The sequence below is a fragment of the Oncorhynchus keta genome, chromosome 14 (genome assembly GCF_023373465.1).
Source record: "Oncorhynchus keta strain PuntledgeMale-10-30-2019 chromosome 14, Oket_V2, whole genome shotgun sequence".
Taxonomy (NCBI): Eukaryota; Metazoa; Chordata; class Actinopteri; order Salmoniformes; family Salmonidae; genus Oncorhynchus; species Oncorhynchus keta.
Genome location: NC_068434.1, coordinates 55,162,317 through 55,187,041, shown reverse-complemented (window position 1 = coordinate 55,187,041; position 24,725 = coordinate 55,162,317). Strand labels below are relative to the sequence as shown.

The window sequence follows — 24,725 nt, the reverse complement described above, 5'->3', positions numbered from 1 at the left end:
TCCGGGTAGACGGAAAGTAGAGCATTGCAGTAGTCTAACCTAGAAGTAACAAAAGCATGGATTAATTTTTCTACATAATTTTTGGTCAGAAAGTTTCTGATTTTTGCAATGTTACGTAGATGGAAAAAAGCTGTCCTTGAAACAGTCTTGATATGTTCGTCAAAAGAGAGATCAGGGTCCAGAGTAACGCCGAGGCCCTTCACAGTTTTATTTGAGACGACTGTACAACCATTAAGATTAATTGTCAGATTCAACAGAAGATCTCTTTGTTTCTTGGGACCTAGAACAAGCATCTCTGTTTTGTCCGAGTTTAAAAGTAGAAAGTTTGCAGCCATCCACTTCCTTATGTCTGAAATACAGACTTCTAGCAAGGGTAATTTTGGTGCTTCACCATGTTTCATTGAAATGTACAGCTCTGTGTCATCCGCATAGCAGTAAAAGTTAACATTATGTTTTCGAATGACATCCCCAAGAGGTAAAATATATAGTGAAAACAATAGTGGTCCTAAAACGGAACCTTGAGGAACACCAAAATTTACAGTTGATTTGACAGAGGACAAACCATTCGCAGAGACAAACTGATATCTTTCCGACAGATAAGATCTAAACCAGGCCAGAACTTGTCCGTGTAGACCAATTTGGATTTCCAATCTCTCCAAAATATGGTATCAAAAGCAGCACTAAGGGCTCGGAGCACGAGGACAGATGCACAGCCTTGGTCTAATGCCATTAAAAGGTAATTTACCACCTTCACAAGTTCAGTCTCAGTGCTATGATGGGGTCTAAAATCAGACTGAAGCATTTCGTATACATTGTTTGTCTTCAGAAAGCAGTGAGTTGCTGCACAACAACCTTTTCTGAAATTTTTGAGAGGAATGGAAGATTCGATATAGACCGATAGTTTAAAAAAATATTTTCTGGGTCAAGGTTTGGCTTTTTCAAGAGAGGCTTTATTACTGTCACTTTTAGTGAGTTTGGTACACATCCGTTGGATAGAGAGTCATTTATTATGTTCAACACAGGATGGCCAAGCACAGGAAGCAGCTCTTTCAGTAGTTTTGTTGGAATAGGGTCCAGTATGCAGCTTGAAGTTTTAGAGGCCATGATTCTTTTCGTCACTGTGTCAAGAGATATAGTACTAAAACACTTGAGTGTCTCTCTTGATCCTAGGTCCTGGCAGAGTTGTGCAGACTCAGGACAACTGAGCTTTGAAGGAATACGCAGATTTAAAGAGGAGTCTGTAATTTACTTTCTAATAATCATGATCTTGTCCTCAAAGAAGTTCTTGAATTTATTACTGCTGAATTGAAAGCTATCCTCACTTGGGGAATGCTGCTTTTTAGTTAGCTTTGCGACAGTATCAAAAATACATTTTGGATTGTTTTTATTTTCCTCAATTAAGTTGGAAAAATAGGATGATCGAGCAGCAGTAAGGGCTCTTCGATACTGCCCAGTACTGTCGTTCCAAGCTAGGCGGAAGACTTCCAGTTTGGTGTGGCGCCATTTCCGTTCCAATTTTCTGGAAGCTTGCTTCAGAGCTCGGGTATTTTCTGTATACCAGGGAGCTAGTTTCTTATGAGAAATGTTTTTAGTTTTTAGGGGTGCAATTGCATCTAGGGTATTACACAAGGTTAAATTGAGTTCCTCAGTTAGGTGGTTAACTGATTTTTATCCTCTGACGTCCTTGGGTAGGCAGAGGGAGTCTGGAAGGGTATCAAGGAATCTTTGTGTTGTCTGTGAATTTATAACATGGCTTTTGATGCTCCTTGGTTGGGGTCAGACCAGATTATTTGTTGCAATTGCAAACATAATAAAATGGTGGTCCGATAGTCCAGGATTAAGAGGAAAAAGATCCACAACATTTATTCCATGGGACAAAACTAGGTCCAGAGTATGACTGTGACAGTGATTAGGTCCAGAGACGAAAGCCTTTTGGAGTGGGTCTGTGGACTATTCCATGTGAATATTAAAGTCGCCAAAAATTTGAATATTATTTGCTATGACTACAAGTATTCAGGGAACTCAATGAGGAACTCTGTAGCAGGCCTGTAAACAGTAGCTATAAAAAGTGATTGAGTAGGCATAGATTTCATGACTAGAAGCTCAAAAGACGAAAATGATTTATTTTGTAAATTGAAATTTGCTATCGTAAATATTAGCAAGACCTCCGCCTTTGCGGGATGCACGGGGGATATGGTCACTAGTGTAACCAGGAGGTGAGGCCTCATTTAACACAGTAAATTCATCAGGCTTAAGCCATGTTTCCATCAGACAAATCACGTCAAGATTATGATTAGTTCATTGACTATAACTGCCTTTGAAGTAAGGGATCTAACATTAAATAGCCCTATTTTGAGATGTGAGGTATCACGATCTCTTTCAATAATGGCAGTAATGGACTAGGTCTTTATCCTAGTGAGATTGCTAAGGCGAACACCGCCATGTTTAGTTTTGCCCAACCTAGGTCAAGGCACAGACACGGTCTCAATGTGGATAGCTGAGCTGACAACACTGACTGTGCTAGTGGCAGACTCCACTAAGCTGGCAGGCTGGCTAACAGCCTGCTGCCTGGCCTGCACCCTATTTCATTGTGGAGCAATACATTTAGTTGATTTCCTCCTAAGTTCAAATTGTTTTTTTTATATCGTTGAATTCCGTTTTAATTTCGGGAATACGCGATTCCATCCGCGTTCTCCGCATCGTTGATTTTATAGGGCCTTGTGTGTGTTGTTGTGTTTGCCAGTCTTCTCCCAAGTTTGATTTCCACGCAGGCCACGAAGCAACATCAGGCCCTCTGGTACCAATATTGTCAATTGAAACCAATAGAAGCCAAACTTTTTGGTTATGGGTGGTGGAGGAGGTGACGTAACTGCTCTGTAATGTGAAACTTGCTGTGAACTGGTGACAAACCATTTATATATGTGCTATATTTAAATGCCATATGAATCCAATCCATTATTATTTGTATATACAGTTGGAAGTCGTAAGTTTACGTACACTTAGGTTGGAGTCATTAAAACTAGTTTTTCAACCACTCCACATATTTCTGTCTCCATTAGATAGGTTGATTATTCTGTCACATTGTATCATGATATGAGGCAGGCTCAGGAATACGAATAGGGGGTTTCATTTCTCTACCCAACATAGAGTACGTCATGAACGCGATGGGGACGAAGCCCAAAACAAACATGTGTATATATAACACAGGGCTGTAACCCAAACAAAGAGCGAGGTGTAAACCTCTTGATAACTATAATTTTGGCAAGTCAGTTAGGACATCTACTTTGTGCATGACACAAGTTATTTTTCCAACAATTGTTTAGACAGATTATTTAATTTATAATTCACTGTATCACAATTCCAGTAGTTCAGAAGTTTACATACACTAAGTTGACTGTGCCTTTAAACAACTTGGAAAATTCCAGAAAATTGTGTCATGGCTTTAGAAGCTTCTGATAGACTAATTGACATAATTTGAGTCAATTGGAGGTGTACCTGTGGATATATTTCTAGGCCTACCTTCAAACAGTGCCTCTTTTGCTTGACATCATGGAAAAATCAAAATAAATCAGCCAAGACCTCAGAAAAAAATATGTAGACCTCCACAAGTCTGGTTCATCCTTGGGAGCAATTTCCAAATGCCTGAAGGTACTACGCTCATCTGTACAAACAATAGTGCTCAAGTATAAACACCATGGGACCACGCAGCCGTCATACCGCTGAGGAAGGAGACGCGTTCTGTCTTCTAGAGATTAACGTACTTTGGTGCGAAAAGTGCAAATCAATCCTAGAAAAACAGCAAAGGACATTGTGAAGATGCTGGAGGAAACAGGTACAAAAGTATATATATCCACAGTAAAACAAGTCCTATATCGACATAACCTGAAAGGCCGCTCAGCAAGGAAGAAGCCAATGCTTCAAAACCGCCATTAAAAAGCCAGACTACGGTTTGCAACTGCACATGGGGACAAAGATCATACTTTTTGGAGAAATGTCCCCTGGTCTGATGAAACAAAAATTAAACTGTTTGGCCATAATGACCATCATTATGTTTGGAGGAAAAAGGGGAATGCTTGCAAGCCGAAGAACACCATCCCAACCGTGAAGGAGAAAGGAGACGTGAAGCACGGGGGTGGCAGCATCATGTTGTGGTGGTGCTTTGCTGCAGGAGGGACTGGTTTACTCCACAAAATAGATGGCATCATGAGGTAGGAAAATTATGTGGATATATTGAAGTTAAAGCTTGGTCGCAAATGGGTCTTCGTAATGGACAATGACCACAAGTATACTTCCAAAGTTGTGGCAAAATTGCTTAAGGACAACAAAGTCAAGGTATTGGAGTGGCCATCTCAACGCCCTGACCTCAATCCCATAGAAAATTTGTGGGCAGACCTGAAAAAGCATGTGCGAGCAGGGAGGCCTACAAACCTGACTCAGTTACACCAGCTCTGAATGGGCCAAAAGTCACCCAACTTATTGTGGGAAGCTTGTGGAACGCTACCCAAAAACGTTTGACCCAAGTTAAAGAATTTATTGCTACCAAATACAATTTGAGTGTATGTAAACTTCTGACCCACAAGGAATGTGATGAAAGAAATAAAAGCTGAAATAAATCATTCTCTCTACTATTATTCTGACATTTCACATTTGTAAAATAAAGTGGTGATCCTGACTGACCTAAGACAGTGCATTTTTACCTGGATTAAATGTCAGGAATTGGGAAAAACAGAGTTTAAATGTATCTGGCTAAGGTGCATGTAAACTTCCGACTTCAACTGTATGTAGCCCTATATGACAGTTTTGAGAGAGAGAGAAAGGGAAAGGGAGAAGGGAGAGATTAGAAAGATGGAAGAGGGAAATAGAGGGAGAACAAGAGTACCAGTGGTGAGGGGAATACAGACAGAGGATGAGTGGAGACGGAAGAAAAAGAGAGGGGAGTGGGAAAGGGGAGACTGAGAAGAAGGATGCAAGAGGGGGAGCGAAGAGATGAATAGAGCAAGAAAGAGGTGGGGAAGAAGAAAAGGGAGAAGGGGATCCACTTCTGACCTCATCAACAACTGCCTCTGCGGGGTGTGAACGCTCTAATTGGAGGGATCAGTGGCACATGTGTGTTTGTATGCATGTGTCCCCGCTGTTCCATAATGTGTATTTTGATGTGTTTTTAAAATCGAATTTTACTGCTTGCATGAGTTACTTGATGTGGAATACAGTTCCATGTTGTCATGGCTCTATCTAGTACTGTGCGCCTCCCATAGTCTGTTCAGGACTTGGGGACTGTGGGGTATGCATGGTTGTCCGAGCTGTGTGCCAGTAGTTCAAACAGTTCGGTGCATTCACAAATACAAGTAGTGATGAAGCCAATCTCTCCTTCACTTTGAGCCAAGAGAGATTGAAATACATATTATTAATGTTAGCTCTCTGTGTACATCCAAGGGCAAGCCGTGCTGCCCTGTTCTGAGCCAATTGCAATTTTCCTAAGTCCCTCTTTGTGGTACCTGACCACACGACTGAACAGTAGTCCAGGTGCGACAACGTTAAGGCCTGTAGGACCTGCCTTGTTGATGGTGTTGTTAAGAATGCAGAGTAGCGATTTATTATAGACAGACTAGCTACTGTTGTATCAATATGTTTTGACCATGACAGTTTACAATCCAGGGTTACTCCAAGCAGTTTAGTCTCCTCAACTTGCTCAATTACCACATTATCCATTACAAGATTTGGTTGAGGTTTAATGAATGACTTGTCCTAAATACAGTGCTTTTAGTTTTTGAAATATTCATGACTAACTTATTCCGTGCCACCCATTCTGAAACTAACTGCAGCTCTTTGTTAAGTGTTGCTGTCATTTCAGTCGCTGTGGTAGCTGACGTGTATAGTGTTGAGTCATCCACATACATAGACTGGCATGTCGTTAGTAAAGACTGAAAAAACTAAGGGGCCTGATTCTACCTGGATTTTGTTTTAGGCTTCCATTAAAGATCACCCTCTGTGTTCTGTTAGACCGGTAACTATTTATCCACAATATAGCAGGGGGTGTAAAGCCATATCACATGTGTTTTTCCAGCAGCAGACTATGATCGATAATGTCAAATCCAAACTGAAGTCGAACAAAACAGCACCACTATTCTTTTTATCATACATTTTTCTCAGCCAATCATCAGTCATTTGTGTAAGTGCTGTGCTTGTTGAATGTCCTTCCCTATAAGTGTGCTGAAAGTCTGTTGTATCTGGTCAAACACAATTTTTTCAAAAGTTTACAAAGGGTTGGTAACAGGCTGATTGGTCGGTTATTGAGCCAATAAAGGGGGCTTTACTATCCTTAGATAGTGGAATATCTTTTGCTTCCCTCCAGGCCTGAGGGCACACACTTTCTAGTAGGCTTAAATTTAAGATATGACAAATAGGAGTGGCAATATCGTCCGCTATTATCCTCAGTAATTTTCCATCCAAGTTGTCAGACCCCAGAGGCTTGTCATTGTTGATAGACAACAATAATTTTCACCTTTTCCACGCTTACTTCATGGAATTGAAAATTACAATTCTTGTCTTTCATAATTTGGTCAGATGTACTTGGATGTGTAGTGTCAGCGTTTGTTGCTGGCATGTCATGCCTAAATTTGCTAATCTTGCCAATGAAAAAATCATTAAAGTAGTTGGCAATAACAGTGAGTTTTGTGAAGAATGAGCCATCTGATTCAATGAATGATGGAGCGGAGTTTGCCTTTTTGCCCCAAATCTTATTTTAGGTGCTCCAAAGATTTTTACTATCATTAACAGTTTTTACAGTCATTTTCTTAATGGGGTGCATGCTTATTGGTAACTGGGATAAGCAATTTCAGAAATGTGTCAAGTGCAGCGTCTGGTTGCTCCTCATGGGGCAGCAGGGAGGAGCGTTGGGCCAGTAGTGGGCAGCCTGATGAAAGCCAGTCAATATTGAAATCACCCAGAAAATATACAGTGCCTTGCGAAAGTATTCGGCCCCCTTGAACTTTGCGACCTTTTGCCACATTTCAGGCTTCAAACATAAAGATATAAAACTGTATTTTTTTGTGAAGAATCAACAACAAGTGGGACACAATCATGAAGTGGAACGACATTTATTGGATATTTCAAACTTTTTTAACAAATCAAAAACTGAAAAACTGGGCGTGCAAAATTATTCAGCCCCCTTAAGTTAATACTTTGTAGCGCCACCTTTTGCTGCGATTACAGCTGTAAGTCGCTTGGGGTATGTCTATCAGTTTTGCACATCGAGAGACTGACATTTTTTGGTGAGAGGTGAGATCTTGCATGGAGCCCCAGACCGAGGGTGATTGACCGTCATCTTGAAATTCTTCCATTTTCTAATAATTGCATCAACAGTTGTTGCCTTCTCACCAAGCTGCTTGCCTATTGTCCTGTAGCCCATCCCAGCCTTGTGCAGGTCTACAATTGTTTCCCTGATGTCCTTACACCCTCTCTGGTCTTGGCCATTGTGGAGAGGTTGGAGTCTGTTTGATTGAGTGTGTTGACAGGCGTCTTTTATACAGGAAACGAGTTCAAACAGGTGCAGTTAATACAGGTAATGAGTGGAGAACAGGAGGGATTCTTAAAGAACAGGTCTGTGAGAGCCGGAATTCTTACTGGTTGGTAGGTGATCAAATACTTATGTCATGCAATAAAATGCAAATGAATTCCTTAAAAATCACACAATGTGATTTTCTGGATTTTTATTTTAGATTCCGTCTCTCACAGTTGAAGTGTACATATGATACACATTACAGACCTCTACATGCTTTGTAAGTCGGAAAACCTGCAAAATCTGCAGTGTATCAAAAACTTGTTCTCCCCACTGTATGTTGCTAAAGTTGATTCGAAATAATTGTATTATAATTACACACACACAAAGAAAATAAATTAACTTACTCCTGCAAATATCACAACCATCTGTGTTTGCTGAGCCCTCTTTCTGAAGAAGAAATTCTGTATGTCTTCTATAAGAAATTCTGTACATCTTCTATAAATTGGAGGAAAAAAAATACTTTTTCAGCAGATAGCTACAGTAGCTAATTGAACTAACGTCGTGTTTCCCTTAAGTTAGCTAGCTTTATTAGCATTATTTTGCATATTTGGACAGTAATTGTCAGGTGGTGTACAGAGCTCCAGCTGTTGGATTCAGTGTCCCGTTAGCTACTGTAATCAAAACCTTGCTCGTAAAATGTGCTAGGTAGCTAATGTTAGCAGTATTACTAGCTAGACTGGGTAGTCCCAAACATTAGTTAAGTAGCTTGACGTTATCGGTCAGTGCAGCTTTTGAGTCTACATGTTGAAATGTAAGTTACTCGAATCTGGCTTACTGTGAGGTCAATAACTCTGAATAGCATAGTCTTGGGCTAACAACATGTGCTATAGTAGTAGTGTCACGGCTGTTGAAGGAAGAGGACCAAGGTGCATGGTGGCAGTATTACTAGCTAGACTGGGTAGTCCCAAACATTAGTTAAGTAGCTTGACATTATCGGTCAGTGCAGCTTTTGAGTCTACATGTTGAAATGTAACTTACTCGAATCTGGCTTACTGTGAGGTCAATAACTCTGAATAGCATAGTCTTGGGCTAACAACATGTGCTATAGTAGTAGTGTCACGGCTGTTGAAGGAAGAGGACCAAGGTGCATGGTGGCAGTATTACTAGCTAGACTGGGTAGTCCCAAACATTAGTTAAGTAGCTTGACGTTATCGGTCAGTGCAGCTTTTGAGTCTACATGTTGAAATGTAACTTACTCGAATCTGGCTTACTGTGAGGTCAATAACTCTGAATAGCATAGTCTTGGGCTAACAAAATGTGCTATAGTAGTAGTGTCACGGCTGTTGAAGGAAGAGGACCAAGGTGCATGGTGGCGTGGTGAGTGTACATATTCCTTTATTTTAGAAAAGACGCTGAACAAAACAATAAACACTACAAAACAAACCGTGAAGCTAAAGGCTACGTGCCATAAACGAAGTCAACTTCCCACAAAGACAGGTGGGAAAAGGGCGACCTAAGTATGGTTTTCAATCAGAGACAACGATAGACAGCTGTCCCTGATTGAGAACCCTACCCGGCCAAAACATAGAAATACAAATAATAGAACACAGAATACCCACCCCAAATCACACCCTGACCAAACCAAATAGAGACATAAAAAGGATCTCTAAGGTCAGGGCGTGACAAGTAGCAAGCTAACAAAGTTTACTTCCAGTTCCCCTTCTCATATTTGTGCTCCCTCAGAGAATGAACAGTCGCCCAAGCGATTTCTTTGGACTAATCAAAAATTACTTTGGAAAACCACATTACTCCGCCTCCTAAAGTGCCACTGTACACATAATTGCTGGTTTTAGCAGTACTAAAAAGTCAGGGCAGGCCAGGGCAGGGCTCATGATTGGAGTATTCATTACGGTGTGTAATGCAGTGTCACCTAGTTTGTTTTACACCATCCCAGTGGGGCAAAAGACTCCGGGCTGATACAAAATCGTTTGGGGCTCTAGTGACGTGCTCTCTCTCTCTCTCTCAAATTCTCTCACACGTGCTCTCTCTCTCTCTCTCTCTCTCTCAAATTCTCTCTCACACGTGCTCTCTCTCTCTCTCTCTCTCTCTCTCTCTCTCTCTCTCTCTCTCTCTCTCAAATTCTCTCTCACACGTGCTCTCTCTCTCTCTCTCTCACACACATGCTCTCTCTCTCTCTCTCTCACACGTGCTCTCTCTCTCTCTCTCACTCACACGTGCTCTCTCTCTCTCTCACACGTGCTCTCTCTCTCTCTCTCACACACGTGCTCTCTCACACGTGCTCTCTCTCTCTATCACACGTGCTCTCTCTCTCACACGTGCTCTCTCTCTCTCTTTCTCACACGTGCTCTCTCTCTCTCGCTCTCTCTCTCACACGTGCTCTCTCTCTCACACGTGCTCTCTCTCACACGTGCTCTCTCTCTCTCTCTCTCACACGTGCTCTCTCTCTCTCGCTCTCTCTCACGTGCTCTCTCTCTCACACGTGCCCTCTCTTTCTCTCTCTCTCTCTCTCACGTGCTCTCTCACACGTGCTCTCTCTCTCTCACACGTGCTCTCTCTCTCTTTCTCACATGTGCTCTCTCTCTCTCTCTCTCACACGTGCTCTCTCTCTCTCTCACACACGTGCTCTTTCTCTCTCACACGTGCTCTCTCTCTCTCGCTCTCTGCTTGATCTGTGTATTCATCCTTTCTTTTCTCTGCACTTGTCCTCTTGGCCCCTCTTGTCACTTTCTTCTGCTCCCACTCTTGTCTCATTGGTGTCTCTTTTAAACAGGTGTTATTTCTCAATCTCTGTTATCTTTCTCCTCTCTCGGCTCCCTTTGTCCACAGATACTGTATCTCCTGTGTGATTGTAATGACTCTCTCTCCCTCACTGTCATTGACTTCCACTGTTGTCTAGCCTCTCTTCCTTGACTTTCCTCTCTTATCGGCCCTCTCTCACATTTGTCTTTCCCCTATCTCCACTCTGCCCTCTCCCTTTTTTTCTTTCCTCTCCTGTCCCCCCTCTTGCTGCTATCTCTCCTCTGTTCCCTCTTTCCTCTCTCCCTCCTCTCCTCTCTTACCTCGCTCTTCTCCTTTGTCACAGTTTGCCACCATTGAGACCATAGTGACGTCGGTGTCAGACGAGTTCCCCCAGTACCTGAGAAAGAACAAGCCTCTGTTCACACTCATCTGTTGTGCATGTTTCTTCTTCCTGGGATTCCCTATGGTCACAGAGGTACAGAGCACCACTCACACAAACAAACACTCACACACACACAAACGGAAACATGCCGGAATTACACACACACGTACATACAGTGGGGAGAACAAGTATTTGATACACTGCCGATTTTGCAGGTTTTCCTACTTACAAAGCATGTAGAGTTCTGTCATTTTTGTCATAGGTACACTTCAACTGTGAGAGATGGAATCGAAAACAAAAATCCCAAAAATCACATTGTATGATTTTTAAGTAATTAATTTGCATTTTATTGCACGACATAAGTATTTGATCAGAATTCCGGCTCTCACAGACTTGTTAGTTTTTCTTTAAGAATCCCTCCTGTTCTCCACTCATTACCTGTATTAACTGCACCTGTTTGAACTCGTTACCTGTATAAAAGACACCTGTCCACACACTCAATCAGACAAACTCCAACCTCTCCACAATGGCCAAGACCAGAGAGGGTGTAAGGACATCAGGGATACAATTTTAGACCTGCACAAGGCTGGGATGGGCTACAGGACAATAGGCAAGCAGCTTGGTGAGAAGGCAACAACTGTTGGCACAATTATTAGAGAATGGAAGAAGTTCAAGATGACGGTCAATCACTCTCGGTCTGGGGCTCCATGCAAGATCTCACCTCGTGGGGCATCAATGGTCATGAGGAAGGTGAGGGATCAGCCCAGAACTACACGGCAGGACCTGGTTAATGCCCTGAAGAGAGCTGGCACCACAGTCTCAAAGAAAACCATTAGTAACACACTAAACCATCATGGATTAAAATCCTGCAGCGCATGCAAGGTCCCACTGCTCAAGCCAACGCATGTTCAGGCTCGTCTGAAGTTTGCCAATGACCATCTGGATGATCCAGAGGAATGGGAGAAGGTCATGTGGTCTGATGAGACAAAAATAGAGCTTTTTGGTCTAAACTCCACTCGCCGTGTTTGGAGGAAGAAGAAGCATGAGTACAACCTCAAGAACACCATCCCAACCGTGAAGCATGGAGGTGGAAACATCATTCTTTGGGGATGCTTTTCTGCAAAGGGGACAGGACGACTGCAACGTATTGAGGGTAGGATGGATTGGGCCATATATCGCGAGATCTTGGCCAACAACCTCCTTCCCTCAGTAAGAGCATTGAAGATGGGTCGTGGCTGAGTCTTCCAGCATGACAATGACCCGAAACACACAGCCAGGGCAACTAAGGAGTGGCTCCGTAAGAAGCATCTCAAGGTCCTGGAGTGGCCTAGCCAGTCTCCAGACCTGAACCCAATAGAAAATCTTTGGAGGGAGCTGAAAGTCCGTATTGCCCAGCGACAGCCCCGAAACCTGAAGGATCTGGAGAAGGTATGTATGGAGGAGTGGGCCACAATCCCTGCTTCAGTGTGTGCAAACCTGGTCAAGAACTACAGGAAACGTCTGATCTCTGTAATTGCAAACAAAGGTTTCTGTACCAATGTTAAGTTCTGCTTTTCTGATGTGTCAAATACTTATGTCATGCAATAAAATGCTAATTCATTACTTAAAATCACACTATGTGATTTTCTGGATTTTTGTTTTAGATTCCGTCTCTCACAGTTGAAGTGTACATATGATTAAAATTACAGACCTCTACATGCTTTGTACGTGGGAAACACTGCCGATTTGGCAGGTTATCAAATACTTGTTCTCCCCACTGTACATGCTAGCACACACACAAACGAGCATTCACGTATGCGGGCACACGCACGCATAAAACGAAGATGTATTGATCGCGTATGTCTTCACACCCCAGAGTTAATACTTGGTGAAGGCACCTTTGGCAACGAAGTTTGAATATTGCTGTCCATCAATGATTCCCAACCAAATGTATTGACTTTGAGCAATTCTGACATTTCTGATATATGTTGCCCTAAGAGTTGGTGCAATCTTATTCAAAATTATTCACAGTTGTTATTGCTGCCAAAGCTGATACCACCAAGGGTGTGTGAAGACATGCTCAATCAAGACTTATTTTATTTTTATTAAGAAGATTGTCTATAATTGTGAAAATGTGGAGCAGGTTGTGTAGCTAAATAAGTTGGAAAAAACATTAATTTAATTTTAGGGCAGTTGAAGGTGAAAACTGCAAGGGGTGTGTAGACTTTCATTAGGCACTGTATGTGCAGCCACACACACACACATTGTATTTTTATTTGATTTATTTAACCTTTATTTAACTAAGCAAGAACAAATTCTTATTTACAATGTGGCCTACCAAAAGGCCTCCTACGTGGACGGGGCTGGGATTAAAAATATAGGACAAAAAACACACCACGACAAGAGTTTACTGAAACATGCGTCCCAAATAGCACCCTATTCCCTATATAGTGCACTACTTTTTACTTGGGCACCATTTCGTAGGGAATAGGGTGGCATTTCAGATGTAAGCCAGTGATGACACTGGCTATGGCATCACTAGTTTACGTTGTGTGTGTACGATTTTTGCGTTCCTGTGTGTTTAACAGAATGGGATGTACATGCTCCAGTTGGTGGACACATACGCTGCCTCTTACTCTCTGGTAATCATTGCCATCTGTGAGCTGATCGGAATCTCCTACTTCTATGGTGAGTAGTAGAATAAAAGTTACTTTTGACCTTTTGTTTACCTGACTATACTCTCTGATAGCTCCGAAGTTGCTCTTCGGGCGCAGATCTAGGATCAGCTTACCCTCCCTAAATCCTAACTGTGGTCCTGTGTGGCTCAGTCGGTATAGCATGGCGCTTGCAACGCCAAGTGCTGTGGGTTTGATTCCTGCTGGGGCCACCCATACGAAAAATTGATGCACTCATGACTAAACCGCTTTGGATAAAAGCATCTGCTCAATGGCATATACAATTATTAATATTATTCTAAACATTATGAAAAAGTATGCAAAACTGCATTCAGATCATTGTCTCGGGGGGCAAATTCATCCTACTCTTATCCTACTCCTACTCTTCCTACTCTTATCTCACTTTATCAAGTCAGAATCAGAAAAGCCTCATAGCACATTGTCTTGGCTAAACAACATAAACACAGAAAGCACAAGTACAGTATGAAACAGGACTTCTAGTCTGTGGTGCTTAGGTTGTTAAACCATGGTGGCTATTTTCAAATCAAATCAGGGAGGTGTTAATCAATTAAAGTTTTAAATGTATTTACCTGCAAATGAAAACCTCTCTCGTCTCACAGATCTGTTACTTGTTTTTTGGTTACATGGTCTATGAAAAAACAAGATAATGAGTAGGTCTTCATCTGTTTTTTTGTGTTGAAAATATACAGTGTTTTTATCAAAAATTAATTTCACAAATAAAAGAAGACTTAAAAAAAAAGGTTTTGTCTGTGTAAATGGGCTTTAAGAGGCTCCAGACCAGGTACCTAGATTTCCCTTAAGCACAGATCTAGGTTCAGCTTAATCCTTAAATCCTTGTCCTAACTGTTGTAATTAAAAACACCAAACAGACCTTAGATCAGTGTCTAGGGGCAACTTTATCCCTCTCCGACAAGGGGCTTGAGCACTTCTCATTCTGACCACTAGATGTCTGTGTTACCATTCTAATGGACCAATGATCAGGTCAATTGGTAAACTCTGGTTTACCACCCCAAAATATCCCTGTACAACATCTATTTGCACCTCTACCGGATGGAAACTACAAGTGTAATGGCTGCGCTCAATACAATGGCACTTACAAATGTAGATCCTTCAAACACCCCCAAACAGGGAAACCGATCCCAATCAAAGGTGTTACCACATGCTCCACTAAGGCAGTTATTTATCTTATAATTTGTCCCTGTGGTAAAAATGATGTGGGTGAAGCAAAGCGTAAATTAAAAGTACGAATCTCGGAGCATCGTAGCACCATTAGGTGCAAAAACACAACTTACCCAGTTGTGGCCCACTTTTTGGAAGCGAACTACTCAATTTCGTCACTACATTACATCGGCATCGAACATGTCACCCTCCCTAGGAGAGGGGGTGACCTCAACAATTTATTGTTCAAATGAGAGGCTGCCTGGATCTATAATTAAAGACCCTTTCTCGCTTCGGTGTCAACGTTGACTTTGATCTGAAGCCATTTTTGTGATTATTGTGATTTTATTTTGTAGGCCTATGTAGCCAAATTGTATCTATTATTGTATGCTATCCGTTCATGCTTTTGTATGTTCTTCTCATAACTGAGAATTAACCATTGATAACAGGCCACGCCCGGCCATGATTACAGACACCTGTGTGTGTTCTTTGACACTTTATAAACTAGTGACCCGCAGTGTTTGTCATTATACCCTGATGAAGACAGCTTGTCTGTTGAAACGTTGTTTATTAGGTTATTAGAGTGTGTGCTCTACTCCGCTAGCCAGCAGCTCGCCTAAACAGGCATTTTTTTTTTCTTTTCGCTTCCAGGTCTGAAGTAGACCTGTGAGTATATGGAACATACTGTACTCCAAATCGTCACAGCATCAGCAGAGGTGGTTCCAGTTAAATTAGTGTGTGGCTTGTGACTCATCTCTTACTAAATTTGTCGGTCAATACGCTGGCAACAATTGTGACAATCGTCAAGCCACGTTTTTTTGAAGGATAATAAATGCCCTGGGTTCTCCCTGGGAATGGATGTGCCTTGTAGGGGGCCAGTGTGGAGCTCTCTTGTCTGTAGCTCTGGGTGAATCTGGTTCCCTCTCTGTGTTAGTCCCAAATGGTACCCTGTTCCCTACATAGTGCATTACTTTTGACCAGAAGCGTATACAGATAGGGAATAGGGTTCCATTTTGGGTTGTCTCTACTCCCCTCACCTGAGCAGTCGATTTGACTGACTCTCCCTCTTTCTGTCTTTATTCCCCTCTTCCTAGGCCTGCAGAGGTTCTGCGAGGACATTGAAATGATGATTGGCTTCCAACCAAACCGCTTCTGGAGAATCTGCTGGGCCTTTGTGACTCCTACCATTCTGACTGTACGTGTGTGTCTGAACTATACGGAATGGGGTTTAGATATTCACAGGCACGCTAGCATGCACAATCACTCACATAGAGACAGAGATGCATGCGCGCACACACACACAATGTGTTTCCCCTTTCACTGCAGCCTTTTCAAATTTAGGGGCCAACATCGATTTGCAGCAGCGAGTGTTTACCAAGAAAGGGAAGAAAGCAAAAACAAATTCCCCGACTGAAACGGAAATTGTTTTCCTCACCTTTCACCGTTATAACACAGGTTGTTTGTGCTATTTGAAACGCAGCACTCATATAGCCTACATAATGTTGTCATAACTGTGACATAACAGATGCAATGGAGGCTGGTGACTTGAAAAGTGTAGGAGGAAGGGAGATGACAAAGCGTGTTTGAAAAGTTGTCAAAGGCAAATTATTTTAACGTAAAATGTTTAATAAAAACATTTACAGTAAAATATTATGGGGAATGGAAATGAGGGCTACTTACACAGTGATGGGAAGGGATCACAGCAGTGATTGAATGAGGGTATGAGGCATGAGTTGAGATGTTCAGAGGCTTGACTTCAGTGCAGGACAGAGGTTGAAGTGTTCAGAGACTTCAGTACAGAACAGGCTGATCATGTATGCATATTGGAGAAGAGCTCAACTCTTCCACTGAGGGCAGGACAGGATTTGACAGGGAAGAAATACACAATAACACAACACATTTAAGCAAGCAGTTCAATTATTGATGTACAGTATATGTGTAATAATACAATTGTGTTAGTTGCTGGTCTACTATAGTATTTATCCAAACATGAGGTCTACTTACACCATGTTGGGGTGGGATCACAGCAGAGATTGAATTGAGGCCAAAAAAAACTGGGGGCCGGAGTTTTTCCTTATCTGGTGACCTAACCAGGTAAAACTCCTGACCCTATAGGGTAAGACGGTGATGAATCACTGTTAAGGTTTTGAAAAACTGTAAAAACTCCTGGCCCTGGGGAGGATTAAAACCCTGTCAAACTGCAGGAACCTTGCACTTGTTCATATGAATTATTGTTAGACTAGACTAAACGATGGGGTTTCCTCTACACAGAGACAGCTGATGGACCATAGAACTCACAGGGCTGAGCTTGCTTTATGCTTGTTTGCATCATGTAGGCCCAATTAAAAATGTACTCACAGCCTGTGTCATCGCTATTGTGATAATTAATTAATTCTAGTTAATACTGTTGTATTGAAAAGGTCTCGGCACCCTAGCGAGCCCGTTGGAATATAAACCAAAATTGACCACATTCACATTTTCTCCTGACACAAAAAATGGACTATTACATAACATTACCAATTTGTTTACCCTGACCAGATAGACAAGGAGCATAGGCTGTATGCACTTGCTTTTTTTATTAGCCTACTTAAAAATGGTCTAGTTTTTCATCCCATACAGCATGTCAAATCACAAATGTTTAGGTGTAGCTTAGGCTATATGTAAAGAGTTTTTGCTTGCGTCTATCGGGAGTTAAGATGTGTTATCACATTTGCTAAATAAATACCAGAGGAAAGTGGAAAGCACACTTGAGCGTGAGTTGTAATCTCACTTTTAATGGATGATGCGATGGAAGCTCATTCAGAATTGATTTTGACATCCCAGAGAAGACAGTAGAAACTTCCATATGCTCAGCAAATAAAGCATCGTAATGTGCAATTACCTCTGCAAACTCCCTGTAGTTGCCCTTTTTACCGGAACTTTCCCTCTCACCGTGCCCCTAAGTAAAAGCCAACTCTTGAATGCCCAAAAATGCAGTACTATCGATAAGCTAATTGAGAACATCCCTGTTTTTTCTTACCCTCTCGTTGTGTTGCGCAGTTTGAATATGCAGAGCTTGAATCTGACAAAAAAAAAAAAAAAATCACTACATTGTCATTAGCAATTCCAGCAGAGAAAACTGCACTCTGGTAGCTAGCTAGCTACTTGCCATTGAAGTTAGCAATGCAAATTTAAATAAATGACTCTAACGCAACACAAAAATAATGATCTAACACCAAGAAAACAATATATAATATACCGCCTCCATCTCCTGTAGTTTGAAGAAACTACTTTGAATTGAATAATATCTAGGGATGGGCATCCTTGCCTTTTAAGGCTATTCGTTACGTATCTAAATGCACAAACAATACCTTTTAGTTTGAAGAGATTCGATTGTATTAGAGGAATGAATCAATGCGATTGATTCGCTCTCTGCAGCCGATATGAGTAAGACCTTTAAACAGGTCAAGCGTTCATAGTGACGTCGCTTTTTGATCCTTCGATGTCGACTGACATTTTCAACCTCTCCCTGTCCGAGTCTGTAATACCAACATGTTTTAAGCAGACCACTATAGTCCCTGTGCTTAAGAACACTAAGGCAACCTTCCTAAATGACTACCGACCCATAGCACTCACATCTGTAGCCATGGAGTGCTTTGAAAGGCTGCTCATGGCTCACATCAACACCATTATCTCAGAAACCCTAGACCCACTTCAATTTGCATACCGCGCTAACAGATCAACAGATGATGCAATCTCTATTGCACTCCACACTGCCTTTCCCACCTGGACAAAAGGAACACCTACGTGAGAATGCTATTCGTTGACTACAGCTCAGCGTTCAACACCTATAGTGCCCTCAACGCTCGTCAATAAGCTAAGGACTAAAAACCTCCTTCTGCAACTGGATCCTGGACTTCCTGACGGGTGGCCCCCAGCTGGTAAGGGTAGGTAACAACACATCCGCCACGCTGATCCTCAACACGTGAGCCCCTCAGGGTTTGTGCTTAGTCCCCTCCTGTATTCCCTGTTCACTCATGACCACATGGCGAGGCACGACTCCAACACCATCATTAAGTCTGGGCCACTCAAGGACATTCAGAGACTTGTCCTGAAGCCACTCCTGCGTTGTCTTGGCTGTGTACTTAGGGTCGTTGTCCTGTTGGAAGGTGAACCTTCGCTGCAGTCTGAGGTCCTGATCGCTCTGGAGCAGGTTTTCATCAAGGATCTTTTTGTACTTTGCTCCGTTCATCTTTCCCTCGATCCGGATTAGTCTCCCAGTCCCTGCCGCTGAAAGACATCCCCACAGCATGATGCTGTGACCACCATGCTTCACCGTAGGGATGGTTGTTACGAATCCTGCTGAAGATGGTGCCTCTTCCTGTTCGGGCGGCGGTCGTCATCGCCTACTAGCTGCTACCGATCCCCTTTTCTGTTTCATTTAGTGTTGTCTGATTAGTTGCACCTGTTTCTTGTTTATGTTTTGGTTTTGGGCTATTTAAACCCAATAGGCCCGCCGGCTTTTGTGCGGGCTTGTTTTTCTGTATTTGGTGTGTGTTATTTTGTGGATTTTATTTTCCCGAACCGTTTCGTCCTGATGTTTTTGGACTGGGTCTTTTATCGCCCGTGTGTGTGGCGTTGACCGACACTCTGTTGTTTTGGGGATAAATATATCTCCACTTATTTGCTACCCTGCGCCTGACTCCTCCACCCACCTCTTCTAGAAGTCCTTACAACGTTCCCAGGTTTCCTCCAGATGTGACGCTTGGCATTCAAGCCAAAGAGTTCAATCTTTTTAAAATGTATTTATTTTTATTTAACCTTTATTTAGCCAGGTAGGCCAGTTGAGAACAAGTTCTCATTTACAACTGCGACCTGGCCAAGATAAAGAAAGGCAGTGCGACAAAACAACAACACAGTGTTACACATAAACAAACGTACAGTCAATAACACAATAGAAAAATCAATGTACAGTGTGTGCAAATGTAGAAGAGTAGGGAGGTAATGCAATAAATAGGCCATAGATGTGAAATAATTACAATTTAGCATTAACACTGGAGTGATGGATGTGCAGATGATGATGTGCAAGTAGAGATACTGGGGTGCAAAAGAGCAAAAGGATAAATAACAATATAGGGATGAGGTAGTTGGGTGTGCTATTTACAGATAGGCTGTGTAAAGGTACATTGATCGGTAAGCTGCCCTGACAGCGGATGCTTAAAGTTAGAGATGTAAATATAAGACTCAAGCTTCAGTGATTTTTGCAATTCGTTCCAGTCATTGGCAGCAGAAACTTGAAGGAAAGATGGCCAAGAAAGTGTTGGCTTTGGGGATGACCAGTAACATATGCCTGCTGGAGTGTGTGCTATGGGTGGGTGTTGCTATGGTGACCAGTGAGCTAAGATAAGGCGGGGCTTTACCTAGCAAAGGTTTATAGGCGACCTGTTGGTTTGGCGATGAATATGTAGCGAGGGCCAGCCAACGAGAGCATACAGGTCGCAGTGGTGGGTAGTATATGGGGCTTTGGTGAAAAAACGGATGGCACTGTGATACACTACATCCAGTTTGCTGAGTAGTGTTGGAGGCTATTTTGTAAATTACATCACCAAAGTCAAGGATTGGTAGGATAGTCCGTTTTACGAGGGTATGTTGGGCAGCATGAATGAAGGAGGCTTTGTTGTGAAATAGGAAGCCGATTCTAGATTTAATTTTGGATTGGAGAGGCTTAATGTGAGTCTGGAAGGAGAGTTTACAGTCTAACCAGACACCTAGGTATTTGTAGTTGTCCACATATTATAAGTTGGAATCGTCCAGAGTAGTGAAGCTTGTCGGGCGGGCGGGTGCAGTCAGCAATCGTTTGACGGGCATGCATTTAGTTTTAATAGCATTTAAAAGCAGTTGGAGGCCATGGAAGGAGTGTTGTATGGCATTGAAGCTCGTTTGGAGGTTTGTTAACACAGTGTCCAAAGAAGGGCCAGATGTATACCGAATTGGGTCGTCTGCGTAGAGGTGGATTAGAGAATCACCAGCAGCAAGAGCAACATCATTGATATATACAGAGAAAAGAGTCGGCCCCAGAATTGAACCCTGTGGCACCCCATAGAGACTGCCAGATGACCGGACAACAGGCCCTCCGATTTGACACACTGAACTCTATCTGAGAAGTAGTTGGTGAACCAGGCGAGGCAGTCGTTTGAGAAACTAAGGCTATTGAGTCTGCCGATAAGAATGCGGTGATTGACAGAGTCTAAAGCCTTGGCCAGGTCGATGAAGACGGCTGCACAGTACTGTCTTTTATCGATGGCGGTTATGAAATCGTTTAGGACCTTGAGCGTGGCTGAGGTGCACCCATGACCAGCTCGGAAACCAGATTGCATAGTGGAGAAGGTAGGGTGGGATTCGAAATAGTAGGTGATCTGTTTGTTAACATGGCTGCCAAAGATTTTAGAGAGGCAGGGCAGGATGGATATAGGTCTATAACAGTTTGGGTCTAGAGTGTCTCCCCCTTAAAGAAAGGGATGACCGCGGCAGCTTTCCAATCTTTGGGGATCTCAGACAATACGAAAGAGATTGAACAGACTAGTAATAGGGGTTGCATCAATTTCGGCTGATAGTTTTAGAAAGAGAGGGTCCAGATTGTCTAGCCCTGCTGATTTGTAGGGATCCAGATTTTGCAGCTCTTTCAGAACATCAGCTGTCTGTATTTGCGTGAAGGCGAAGCGGGGGGAGGGGGGGCGGGGCAAGTTGCTGCAGGGGGTGCTGAGCTAGCCTTTCCTTACTGACTGAGTATATTGGTTCCTGACTTCCCTGAAAGTCTGCGAATGCAGAACGCCACAGAATGTTTTTGTGCTGGTCAAGTGCAGTCCGTGGTGAACCATGGGCTATATCTGTTCTTAGTTCTACATTTTTGGAATGGGGCATGCTTATTTAAGAATGCGAGCAATTTCCTTTTAAAACACAACCAGGCATCCTCTACTGACGGGATTTTGGTCAATATCCTTCCAGAATACCTGGGCCAGGTTGATTCGATAGACCTGCTCACTGAAGTGTTTTAGGGAGCGTTTGACGTGATGAGGGGTGGTCGTTTGACCGCGGACCCATTACGCACACAGGCAATGAGGCAGTGATCGCTGAGATCCTGGTGAAGACAGCAGAGTTGTATTTAGACGGCAAGTTGGTCAGGATGATATCTAAGAGGGTGCCCATCGTTACGGATTTAGGGTTGTACCTGGTAGGTTCCTTGATCATTTGTGTGAGATTGAGGGCATCTAGCTTAGATTTTAAGATGGCCAGGGTGTTAATCATGTCCCAGTTTAGGTCATGTCCCGGGCACAGCTGGGGGCTGAAGGGGATCTATAACAGGTGGCAACGGTGAAAGACTTGTTTCTGGAAATGTGGATTTTTCAAAGTAGAAGCTCAAATTGTTTGGGCACAGACCTGGATGGTATGACAGAACTCTGCAGGCTATCTCTGCAGTAGATTGCAACTCCTCCCCCTTTGACAGTTCTATCTTGTCGGAAGATGTTTTAGTTAGGGATGGAAATTTCAGGATTTTTGGTGGCCTTCCTAAGCCATGAATCAGACATGGTTAGGACATCAGGGTTGGCGGAGTGTGCTAAAGCAGTGAATAAAAAAACTTAGGGAGGAGGCGCCTAATGTTAACATGCATGAAACAGTGGAGGTAAACATAGGCATTGAGTGATGATGAGAGAGGTTTTGTCTCTAGAGGCACCAGTTAAGCCAGGTGAGGTCACTGCATCCTTGAACAAAAGGGCTATCTAAGGCATATTGGGCAGAGCTGGGGGCTCTACAGTGAAATAAGACAATCACTAACCAAAACAGCAATACACAAGGCATATTGACAATAGGGAGAGGCATGTGTAGCCGAGTGATCAAAGGGTCCAATGAGTAGCACTAGATGAATCAGGGAACCAATTCAGTAGACGCTACTAAGCTAGCTGGAGACATGGCAATTCAGACAGCTAGTGGGCCGGGGCTAGCAGATGGGCCTCTGGCGATGTCGCAATGGAAGAGCCTGTTGAAACCACCTCGGACAGTTACATCGACAGAACAGTCGTGATGGATCGGCTCCGTGTCGGCAGTAAAGGGTCCAGGTCAATTGGCAAAATAGTTATTGTAGCCCAAGAACTGGCTGGTGGACGTCCTTGGCTAGCCGCTCCAGGCTAACTGGTGCTTGCTTCTTGACAGAGACCTATCCTGGAGTAGCCACTCGGATAGCAGCTAGCTAGCTGTGATTATCCGGTGTAAAGGTTCAGTGCTTGCGTTAGGAATCCAGAGATGTGGTAGAGAAAAAGCAGTCCGATATGCTCTGGGTTGATATCGCGCTGTGCAGACTGGCAGGAATTACCCCGGGCTGAGGCTGGCTGATGTCCGAGTTAACAGTGAGGACCGCTAGCAGTGGCTAACTGACTAATAGCTATTAGCTAGTTAGCTGAATAGCTCCTGATGGGGGTTCCAGTTCTAAAGTATAAAAATAGCAGATCCGTACCACATTGGGTGAGGCGGGTTGCAGGAGAGTATATTCAGTCCGTAAGGTGGAAAGTGAGATTAAAATATATACGAAGAAAACGGTATATACATGGGACAGGACGGGACAAGACAAAACACACATCCGACTGCTATGCCATCTTGGAATAATATGAATCTTGGTTTCATCAGACCAGAGAATCTTGTTTCTCATGGTCTGAGAGGCTTTTAGATGCCTTTTGGCAAACTCCAAGTGGGCTGTTATGTGCCTTTTACTGAGGAGTGGCTTCTGTCTGGCCACTCTCCCATAAAGGCCTTATTGGTGGAGTGCTGCAGTGATTGTTGTCCTTCTGGAAGGTTCTCTCATCTCCACAGAGGAACTCTGGAGCTCTGTCAGAGTGACCATCGGGTTCTAGGTCAGCTACCTGACCAATGCCCTTCTCCCCCTATTGCTCCATTTGCCGTGGTGGCCAGCTCTAGGAAGAGTCTGAGTGATTCCAAACTTCATCCATTTAAGATTGATGGAGGCCACTGTGTTCTTGGGGACCGTCAATGCTGCAGACATTTTTTGGTGGTCAATGGAAACAGGATGCACCTGAGCTCAATTTCGAGTCTCATAGCAAATGTTCTGAAAACTTACAGTGGCAAGAAAAGGTATGTGAACCATTTGGAATTACCTGGATTTCTGAATAAATTGGTCATCAAATTTCATCTGATCTTCATCTAAGTCACAAAATAAGACAAACATAGTGTGCTTAAACAAATAACACACACATTATTGTATTTTTATTGTCTATATTGAATACATCATTTAAAGATTCACAGTGTAGGTTGGAAAAAGTATGTGAATCCCTAGGCTAATGACTTCTCCAAAAGCTCATTGGAGTCAGCTAACCTGGAGTCCAATCAATGAGATGAGATTGGAGATGCCTTGCCCTATAAAAAACACTAACAGAATGTGAGTTTGCTATTCACAAGAAGCATTGCCTGATGTGAACCATGCCTCGAACCAAAATGATCTCAGAAGACCGAAGATTAAGAATTGTTGACTTGCATAAAGCAGGAAAGGTTTACAGTATCTCTAAAAGCCTTGATGGTCATTAGTCCAAGGTAAGACAAATAGTCTATAAATGGAGAAAGTTCAGCACTGTTGCTACTCTCCCTAGGAGTGGCCATCCTGCAAAGATGACTACAAGAGCACACCGCAGAATGCTCAATGAGGTTAAGAAGAATCAGTGTGAGCTGAAGAATGTCAGCTAAAGAATTACAGAAATCTCTGGAACATGGTAACATCTCTGTTGACAAGTCTACCATTCGTAAAACACTTAACAAAAATGTTATTCATGGGAGGACACCACAGAAGAAGCCCCTGCTGTCCAAAAAAAACATTGCTGCACGTCTAAAGTTTGCAAAAGTGCACCTGGATATTCCGCCGCGCTACTGGCAAAATATTCGGTGGACAAATGTAACTACAGTTGAGTTGTTTGGAAGGAACATGTGTGGAGAAAAATGGCACACCACACCAACATCAAAACTATGGTGGAGGGAGCATCATCGTTTGGGGCTACTTTGATGTCTCAGGGCCTGGATAGCTCACTATCATCTACGGAAAAATGAATCCCCATGTTTATCAAGACATTTTGCAGAAGAATGTATGGCTATCTGTCCACCAATTGAAGTAAATCAACAACCGAATGGCTCCAACAGAAAAGTCCTGACCTCAACCCGATTGAGATGCTGTGGCATGACCTCAAGAGAGCAGTTCACACCAGATATCCCAAGA

The 24,725-nt window shown here is 42.9% G+C and overlaps 1 protein-coding gene across 1 annotated transcript in view; it reads left to right on the top strand.

Annotated features, from left to right (window-relative positions):
• Positions 1-24,725, top strand: part of LOC118394120 (sodium- and chloride-dependent glycine transporter 2-like) — a 52,995-nt gene that overhangs the window by 23,024 nt on the left and 5,246 nt on the right. The window contains exons 12-14 of the mRNA XM_052461928.1: positions 10,605-10,736; positions 13,211-13,310; positions 15,571-15,671. Coding sequence (XP_052317888.1) covers positions 10,605-10,736; positions 13,211-13,310; positions 15,571-15,671 — 333 coding nt within the window. The remainder of the gene's footprint in view (positions 1-10,604; positions 10,737-13,210; positions 13,311-15,570; positions 15,672-24,725) is intronic.